This window comes from Gymnoscopelus braueri, assembly GCF_963280865.1.
Source record: "Gymnoscopelus braueri genome assembly, contig: SCAFFOLD_422, whole genome shotgun sequence".
In the NCBI taxonomy this organism is placed as follows: Eukaryota; Metazoa; Chordata; class Actinopteri; order Myctophiformes; family Myctophidae; genus Gymnoscopelus; species Gymnoscopelus braueri.
In genome coordinates, this window is record NW_027660389.1 from 26,967 (window position 1) to 37,102 (window position 10,136).

Here is a 10,136-nt window from a genome sequence, read left to right on the forward strand (position 1 = left end):
ACCGTCCGAGGGCCCCCGCGGTCGGCCTCGCCTCGAGCCCCATCACGGGGCTCGGCAAGGAGATCCGTTTGCCACAAGGGCGCGCTCCGGAGACTCGTTTCTCAAACCCTGCGTGTGTCGCGTACTCCGGCGACCGACCAAACAGCTGCGAAACGGGCCATGGGCGCCGATCCCCCGTAACATCCTGTCGACCTGGGTAGAGGGCAAAGGAGGATGCTCTCGGGCACCGCGTCGTCCGCTTTGGTGACTCTGGATAAACTCGGGCAGATCGCCCGCCCTCCGTGGCGGCGTTGTGTCATTCGAGTGTCTGCCCTATCAACTTTCGATGGTACGCTACGTGCTTACCATGGTGACCACGGATAACGGGGAATCAGGGTTTGATTCCGGAGAGGGAGCCTGAGAAACGGCTACCACATCCAAGGAAGGCAGCAGGCGCGCAAATTACCCACTCCCGGCACGGTGAGGTAGTGACGAAAAATAGCAATCCAGGACTCTTTGGAGGCCCTGTAATTGGAATGAGTGGACTTTAAATCCTTTGACGAGGAGCCATTGGAGGGCAAGTCTGGTGCCAGCAGCCGCGATAATTCCAGCTCCAATAGCTTTAATATCTTAAAGTTGCTGCAGTTAAAAAGCTCCTAGTTGGATCTCGGGATCGAGCTGACGGTCCGACGCCAGTCGAGTCACCGTCCGTCCCTGTCCCTGCCTTCCGGCGCCCCCCCCGATGCTCTGAGTGTCCTGCTTGGGGTCCGGAGCGTTTACTTTGAAAAAAATAGTGTTCTAAGCAGGCCCGAGTCGCCTGAATACCGCAGCTAGGAATAATGGAATAGGACCCTGGTTAATTTTTTTACTTCCTTGTTAACTTAAAACTTAAAAATTCTGTATCTAGGCTCCTGAGTACTTTTTTTTCTCAATGAAACATCTGAAATAACTCTGGCATTCAATGTGTTTCGCGGCCCCGTGTGGTTGGCGACTAACTTCTTAGAGGGACAAGTGGCGTTCAGCCACACGAGAAGGAGCAATAACTGGTCTGTGATGCCCTTAGATGTCCGGGGCCGAAATTATTCCCCATGAACGAGGAATTCCCAGTAAGCGCAAGTCACCAGCTCGCGTTGATTAAGTCCCTGCCCTTTGTACACACCGCCCGTCGCTACTACCGATCGGATGGCTTAGTGAGGTCCTCGGACGGGCCCCGCCGGAGTCGGTCACGGCCCCGGCGGAGTGCTCGGAAGACGCCCGAACATGACTATCTAGAGGAAGTAAAAGTCGTAACAAGGTTTCCGTAGGTGAACCTGCGGAAGGATCATTACCGTTCTGTCCGGCACCCTCGCGCGGGGGTCTGGAATGCCTGAACATGCCACAACATAAAATAATTAACAAATACAGTCTGAGGGCAATGATTACTGGCCTTTTGTACAGTCACTGCAAATAAAATGCTTGCAACGGGAACTACTTGGTGTGTGGATCTACTCTCAAGTATAGTGTAAGCTACACTTTTTGATTCAGCACCCATCCTAGTAGTATTGGGATGTGCATGTCTTTGTAATAATTTCCGCAATTAATATCAGCCACAGTTTGATCATTTTGGACACACTTATGGAAGCTTAGAGTAGCAATAATACAAAAACAAAAATGTCTTTAAAAGTATCAGTGGTAAGTTAACATTTTATTTAATCTGAATGAGCAAGTGAAACATGTTTTTAGGAACAGCTGGAATATGAATTGATAAATGATTTTCTTATTTCAAAGATATTGCAAGAAAACAACCATATCTGGTCATTTTGGACTCAGTCATGCATCTAAGGGTTAATGTTGTAAAGTTTTGTAGCTTTATAATTACCACCATTGGATTCCTCGACACTGAAAATGTAGGTTTAGGAGTTAAAATCAATGTTCCAGCTTATTTAGAGGCCGAGATATTAAAAAACATACATTTTATGGTGGACATTTTGTAATTGCCAATATGGCCGCCATATACACATCTGGGCAAATGGCAACATTGATTTTCTGATTCCTTAGACAATAACCTTTCCAAAAATGTATAGTTTTGCAAATCTTCAAAAAAATCCAACAACATTTTAAATCAAAGCATAAGGAACCAGACTATTTGATGATATCACAATTTAACATTTTAATAAAAAAAGATCTGGCATCTCTGTTTTGGCCAATTTTTCAAAATGTGTAATTCTTTCAGTATTTTTCCTTTAAAAAAAGAAAAATAAGCAGGGCCTTTCTGTGTTTTATATGCCGGAACGTTTAGTGGTCACAGCCCAAGAGATCCTGGGAAACCCTGTGCTGCTCAGGCATGGCCCTGGAAGCGATCATGAGCATGGGGCTTGCAAACTGGTAGTAGTGGTTTCCCCGAACCACTGTCACGCCATCGGGACCACACATGGCATCGTCCACCTTCTTGAAAAGTGGCAGAGGTGGCAGAGGGCGCTCGTTTGTTTCGGCACGGGGGCTGGCCTTCATGTCTACGTCATAGATGTGATTACCTGGAGCAAAGAAAGTAGGAAGAGATCTGTGATGGTCATATAGGAAAAGGGATGCCATGACATTTTGCACAGAATCTATTAATCAACTTCTTGTTTGATAGTGCTTGGTTTTTGTATTTGCAATTGCATATCGTCAGTGTCCGGGACGAACCAGCTAACTCCATTTCAGCTTTTTGTTTTTCATAAATCAACGCTATTGAACACCCTTTACGTCTGTGTAAAAAATCAAAACATTTGAACCAATGAAAAGTATTAAAAAGCGCCTCTGACGAAAACTCCCAACTCCATTGGATCCTCAAACTGTCCGTCAAAAACAAACAACTCCCCCCTCCCCTCTCCAGTGCTGCTTTTTAACAGCATGAGTACAGCGCGCTGCGCAGTGAGCCAGGAGGAGGATCACGTTACAAACTCCCCGTAGTCTGTTAAAACTATGCAGTGTACCTGTTTATCAAACTTAGCACTGACGCTAATGTTATGAAAACAAGTAATTATATTTCTAAAATGTATGAAGTGTTTAATGAGGAGAGCAATGTGACAAGAAGAAAGGCGTTCATAGCATTTCTGTCGCACTGAAACCTCTCCCTCAGCAGCGAGTGGAGCTATTGCTGTTTGGACAACAACTCCATTTCAGCTTGATTTCTGCTCGTCTGAAACTATTAACTCCACTAGCGCTGGGTAAAGTGTTGATTTACCCGCGATTTGGGTAAAGTGTTGATAATATAATGACACATGCAAGTATCTGACAATATATAAAGTCACTATACCAACTTTGATGAGGCAGTATTGATTTTTTTTAAAAATAAGGTTTTCTTCATTTCCTGACAAACTTATATTTTGTTTTCTCGTTTCCTGAACAATGAGCGTTTTGGAGTTAGCGGTTTCAGGCTGGACAGCAGAGATATCATAGTAGTACCCGGGGAAGGGCTGTCCGCACCGAGACATGGCCATCACCATTGATAATGCTGTGGTGACGTCAACTCGGACTGCGACGAATCTGGGTGTGACCTTGGACGATCAACTGTCGTTCTCGGCAAACATCGCATCAGTGACACAGTCCTGTAGATTCCTCCTCTACAACATCAGCAGGATTCGCCCCTTCCTCACAGAGAAGGCAGCCCAGGTGCTCATCCAGGCTCTTGTCATCTCCCGCCTGGACTACTGCAACTGCCTCCTTGCTGGGGCTCCGGCATCTGCCATCAGACTTCTGGAGCCTGTTCAGAAAGCTGCGGCTCGTCTGGTGTTCAACCGCCCCAAGTTCTCCCACACAACTACCTTCTCCGTTCTCTACACTGGCTCCCTGTAGCGGCTCGCATCCAGTTTAAAACCCTGGTGCTAGCCTATAGGGCAGTGAAAGGAACAGCTCCTTCTTACCTCCGGGCTATGGTCGATGCTCACACCCCTGCCCGACCACTTCGGTCTGCCACCTCGGAGCGACTGATTGCCTCGTCACTCAAGGGTCCTTCTGGCCGATCTACACGGTCACAACTTTTTTCTGTTCTGGCCCCCCAGTAGTGGAATGAACTTCCCACTGATGTCAGGACAGCAGAGTCGACTGCCCATCTTTCGCCGCAGACTGAAAACCCACCTCTTCAGGAAACACTACCCTTCCTCTTCACCTGGCCTACTTGTTGTTAACTAGTTGTACGAACTCTTGTTTTATTGTTGTATTGTTTTATTGGATCTTGTTTAGTCGATACACTTATTTGTTTTAGCTCTTGCTCATTTGATTTTGCTATTTTGTCTCATCTGTTTAAGAAACTAGGTAGCTGATATATTGCACTTTTACCTTAGCGCTAGGTATACTCTTGGTTGCTTGTTTTTGCAGAAAATACACTTAAGACTTCTGGTGATTAGTAGTTTCGTTCCCTACCTATGTTGAATGCACTTATTGTAAGTCGCTTTGGATAAAAGCGTCTGCTAAATGACTGTAAGGTAATGTAATGTAATGTAATTAGATGATGATGAAGTGTCAAATAAGCGAAAGGGGGGAAGCAAATTATCACATGGAAGGATGCGAGATTCTGTAACAAAGACTATCATAATTTGCCATTCAAATGTTTCTAATTGCATAGCTTATCAAAATGTATTATCTCTCGAGTGTTAAGCAAGGGGATGCAGCTCTGTCTTCATGGTCCTACTTCCTATTCTCCTCAACAGGCATTGTTAATTTTAGGATTAGACCATGGGTTTACCTTTGATGACGTGAATGATGTCGTCACCCTCGCAGTGGAAAGCTGCATCAATATGGCCCTCAACACCCAGGTACTCCTTCACTGCTTTGGGGTAACCCTCCAGGAGAGTGTGGGGCTCCTCAAATGTGTAGGCAAACACCTTATCATCCTAAGGAGCAGACTTGGAGTTTAGCCTGGAAGCAGTGTTTGTCTGTCAACAGCACATTTGTGTGTGTGTGTGTGTGTGTGTGTGTGTGTGTGTGTGTGTGTGTGTGTGTGTGTGTGTGGTGTGTGTGTGTGTGTGTGTGCACGTGCACGTGCACGTGTGCGTGTGCGTGTGTGCGTGTGTGTGTGTTGCCTTAAAATACTTGGCTTTTGCAAATGCTTGCACGCACGCACGCACGCACGCACGCACGCACGCACACACACACACACACACACACACACACACACACACACACACACACACACACACACACACACACACACACACACACACACACACACACACACACACACACAAATGTGCTGTTGACAGACAAACATGTGCGAGGTCACACACACACAGCTTGCTTTTTATCTTCCATGCTGTAGTAAATCCAATCCCCCAAAGATCACATTTTCAAAGAAGAAACGTGAATTCCTGCACACCCTTATTCCCTTTTTTCTTTGGGGATATTTGCATGTGAACACCACCGATGCATGTATACATACTATCGACATTATGTGCATGTGCGCTTCATTAGCTTACCTTGATCAAGTACAGGTGGTGGTCATAGGAGAAGACAGTATCAACGTCACTGTGCACCTCCTTGAAGGCATGCTCAATGGTGTCAGCCTCAAAATTCGACTGATTGTCCTTGTGTAGATAGTGGTGGCCTGAGAGACACGTATACAGTATGGTCCGTCTTGTAGGCAGAGTATAATATGAACTCCACTTATCGGTAAAAAGATTGCATAGATAGTGTATGTAGTATGTAGTACTCTGTCAGCCACTGTGGCACGAGACAAGTCAGTGTGAAACAGTGACAGGTTGGTGATTCCCAATTCACAGTCCTGGGAATCACCAACCACCATGGCCTGTATAGTAGGAAGTTAGTATCCTGTTGTTGTCTTTTAACAAAGCATAACATATTCCTGCCTTGAATGTGTAAAACATCCACACCTCAACAAGAAGGAACCTTTTTGTGAACATAGACTAGCCTCTTCTGTAGCTGACTAGTTGCTTTAGACTGACTTGTGGACCTCAGAGCATACAGTATAATAGCTACTGTTAGGCATGGTTTGGTTTCTCATCTGTGGGATCATGAGACCAAAATGATGTACAAATGATGGCCACGAAGATGCAACGGCTTAGATAGAGAAATATTATGGGTTGTGCGTTCTTGCTTGTTGACTTTGACTTTTTAGACGGGCTGCTGTCTAGTCTGGTCTTGTCTCACCTCTGAAGGCATACAGGTTCCCAGCATTGTCCGACACGATGCCTTCCAGGTGCACACGACTGCAACGCTCTCTCTCCACATGGTCAGTGTCATTTCCTGGAGAATATATGCACCAGCTTCTGAGGTCAATGTTACATACACTTTAATCACAGATTGCTCAGTAAAAAAATACATTTCAGACATTGCCTAATTTCTTTTCTTTAATTAATCATCATTTTTCTTCAAACTGCAAAATTTGCACACACATACACACAAATGTGTGTGTGTGTGTGTGTGTGTGTGTGTGTGTGTGTGTGTGTGTGTGTGTGTGTGTGTGTGTGTGTGTGTGTGTGTGTGTGTGTGTGTGTGTGTGTGTGTGTGTGTGTGTGAGTGCATGCATGCGTGCGTGTGTGCATGCATGCACATTAAAAATAGCCAGCACTTGAGGTTTGTTTTTGTTTAACCATCACAAAGACTAGCATATTGACATATTGAGTAAGCGCCTACTCTGTTTGATGTGTGGGTGCTGGTATTCAGACAGTGCTACCCTATTTGATGTGTGGGCGCTGGTATTCAGACGGTACTACTCTATTTGATGTGTGGGTGCAGGTATTCAGGCAGTACTACTCTATTTGCGCTTATTAGAGCAATGGTCACCGAGTTATGGCCATTTGAAATGTTAGAAACTGCTGTGACACTGCTGTAGTGCACCATACAGCATGTGTGCAATTTAGGTTTATTTAATTACTTTGAAGTATTTTTAAAGATTGTATGAACTTTTAAGTAGTTATACTTAAGTTAGTTACTTTTTACTTACTTTTAGTATTTTTACTCCAAATAGTTAATTTTAAGTATTTTTACTCAAGTTTGTAGTATTTTTTTACTAATTTTAAGTACTTTAAAGTATTTCTACTCAAAATGTCCTTTTAAGTATTTTTACTCACTGTATTTATGTGTTGCACTATCTCCTGTTTGTGTTTAATTAGCGTAATTGGTTACATCTTTGTGTTGCAATTAGGTGCCCCTTCAGCTGTTGATGCCGTGCTAGGCCAGACAAACACACAAAGTCACATATAGAGCGGCTGGCACCGCAAAAAAATCCTCTTGTCAACACTTACCATACGTGGGGCACTCCGCAAAGTAGTCATGGATCTCTTTGCTCTTGTATTTGCTGTCCACCTCACCGGTCTTAGGGTTGAATTTGGTGAATTGGTGTCCATGGAAGCAGTAATAGTGCTCATTGAAGCGGAATGCAGAGGTGCATTTTGGCAGGCCTGTCCAATTCTCCTCATGGACCTCCTTTGTCTCGAGGTGGAAGTCCCAGATATGGTCACCTTCATTGACAGAAGATAATGTGTTTTGACAGCTGCACTGACCCTATCAAATCAATATTAGCCTTATGGAATTTGAGTAGCCTACATCAAAACACACCGCCACGCACTCCATCTGAATGATTGAGAGGATTTAGCGTTTTTAGGGAAAGCATTTCCTGCAATACAAAAACAAAACAACAAACTACTTAATTCCTTTTAACTATTTAATATGAAAGAACTATGAGCCTGTTGTCCATCGTAGAGTTAAATATACCCTACTTGAGCATGTTTTAAACATAAGGTGGAAACCCATGGGGCATGCTACCAACCCTTGAAGAAGAGGACAGAGTCTTCTTCACACTCTGGCTTGGGGCACTCCACAGCTGCGTCCAGCTCTTCAGGGATTCCAGGGAAGACCTCAGAGATGTTCTTGGGGTAGCCCTTTATAAGCTCTTGTCCACAGTATTCGAATACTTGGTCATGCTGCAACAAGACATCAGAATCACTATCAGCTGATCATTCTCTGCATATTTACCATGACTTGTTTGTGCATAGTAAAAGTTAAGAGTACTAAGTATATAGTAAAAAATCACACCCAGTGTGAGTAAGCGGTGCCTACTCTGTTTGATGAGTGGGCGCTGGCATTCAGGCGGTACAAATCTATTTGATGTGTGGGCGCTGGCATTCAGACGGTACTACTCTATTTGATGTGTGGGTGCTGGTATTGAGGCGGTACTAAAAGAGTATTTGTACAGTTTTTATCAACTTTTAAGTATAATTACTCATTTTGAGTACTACTGAGTATTTTTACTCAATTTAAGTACTCTTCAGTATTGTTACTCAATGTATTTACTTTAAATTATTTTTAGTCACTTTATTTACTTTAAAGTATTTTTTACTCATTTTCACAACTTTTAAGTATTTTTACTCATTTTAACTATGTTTAAGTATTTTTGCTAATTTTAACAACCTTTAAGTAATTTTACTCATTTGAGTACTACTGAGTATTTTTACTCAATTTAAGTACTCTTAAGTATTGTTACTCAATGTATTTACTTTAAATTATTTTTAGTCACTTTATTTACTTTACAGTTTTTTTTACTAATTTTTACAACTTTTAAGTATTTTCACTCTTTATCAACTTTTAAGTATTTTTACTATTTTTTTTCAACTTTTAAGTATTTTTACTCATTTTGAGTATTTTTACTCAATATAATTTTAGTCACTTTATTTACTTTAAAGTAGTTTTTACAAATTTTTACAAATTTTTACAACTTTTAAGTATTTTTTATCAACTTTTAAGTATTTTTACTATTTTTTTCAACTTTTAAGTATTTTTACTCTTTTTTTCAACGTTTAAGTATTTTTACTCATTTTGAGTACTTTTAAGTATTTTTACTCGTTATAAGTACTCTTAAGTATTTTTACTCAAGGTATTTACTTTTAAATATTTGTACTCTATTTACTTTTAATTTGTGTGTGTGTGTGTGTGTGTGTGTGTGTGTGTGTGTGTGTGTGTGTGTGTGTGTGTGTGTGTGTGTGTGTGAGAGTGTGAGTGTGAGTGTGAGGTGTGTGTGTGTGTGTGTGTGTGTGTGTGTGTGTGTGTGTGTGTGTGTGTGTGTGTGTGTGTGTGTGTGCATCTTTGTGTTGCAATCAGCTGCAGCTGTTGAGGCCGTGCTCGGACGGACGGACAGACGGACGGACATACACGCAAACACACACGGTCAAATGTAGAGCGGTTGGCACCGCTAACAAGTAAAGTATATACAATATATACTCCTCTATCTGTATTGTACCCTATATCAAATTTGACATTCCATTTATGAGATTGATAGTCGTTAGATGAGCAATGATACTTTGCCATGTTACTGATTTTTTTTTAAAGTTTTCATTGCAATTACCTTCATAAGAGCAGACATTAGGAGATTCAAAAAACATGACACATTATATAGCATTAGACAGGTTGCAGTGTGCAAAGAAGATCGGTTAGGATTAGTTAATGGCTTACTCTAGAGAAGAATCTCACAGCTTTTCCTAACCAAATCACGGGGCTGTTCCAGTAAGAGATGATATTTGGAGGGGGAATTACTGAAGGGGGAAGAAGGTGAGCTGATGGAAGCACTGTACCAGGAATAAGAATGTGTGGTGATGGTCACTCAGGCTGTCGCTCTTGTGGGCCAAACTGACGGCAGCATCCACGTGGTCCAGGTGGTGATGTTCATCCAGCTCATGGAAGGTCTCGTTGGCTGCCTCAACCTTGCCATGGAAACCCGTCCAGAGATGCTCATCTAGCCGGAAAAAAGGCATGGAAATTTCATATAGCAATACCACAACAGAAGACAATCTAATTTCCCACTACTGGAGTGTACTACTGAAACATTTAATTGGAAGAGAGAAGAAATCCAAACGGTGTGGTTGAATTGACGAACCTCTCTCTTGCTTTACACTGGCTGCGGGTACATGGACCATCATGTATTCATTCAGAATGAACTCATTCAGAATGAACTCATTCCGAATAGAGGAATCCGTTCCACTCACCTGTTTACCTGAATTAAAGTATTCCTCGTTTACATGACCAAAGCATTCATTCGGAATATAACTTTTGACATGCGCAAAGTGGTTCCCGCCTACGCCCGGGCATGGACCAGGGGCCACTACCCGGAGCAGAGCTTCCCCTGGTGGGCATGGGAGGAGGCAATAGCCCCCTTGTGCCTCCGCAGCGGAGGTCTGTCGTAGGCA

The 10,136-nt window shown here is 42.9% G+C and overlaps 1 protein-coding gene across 1 annotated transcript; it reads right to left on the reverse strand.

Moving 5' to 3' along the window:
- Positions 1-2,253: 2,253 nt before the first annotated feature.
- Positions 2,254-9,704, reverse strand: LOC308081603 (hemopexin-like; the record flags this gene model as incomplete). Its single annotated transcript, XM_080457966.1, has 7 exons — positions 2,254-2,492; positions 4,685-4,832; positions 5,415-5,542; positions 6,106-6,201; positions 7,203-7,418; positions 7,727-7,880; positions 9,525-9,704. The coding sequence occupies 7 exons, from the start codon at positions 9,702-9,704 to the stop codon at positions 2,254-2,256; spliced, it is 1,161 nt and encodes a 386-aa protein (XP_080314092.1).
- Between the last annotated feature and the right edge of the window lie 432 nt (positions 9,705-10,136).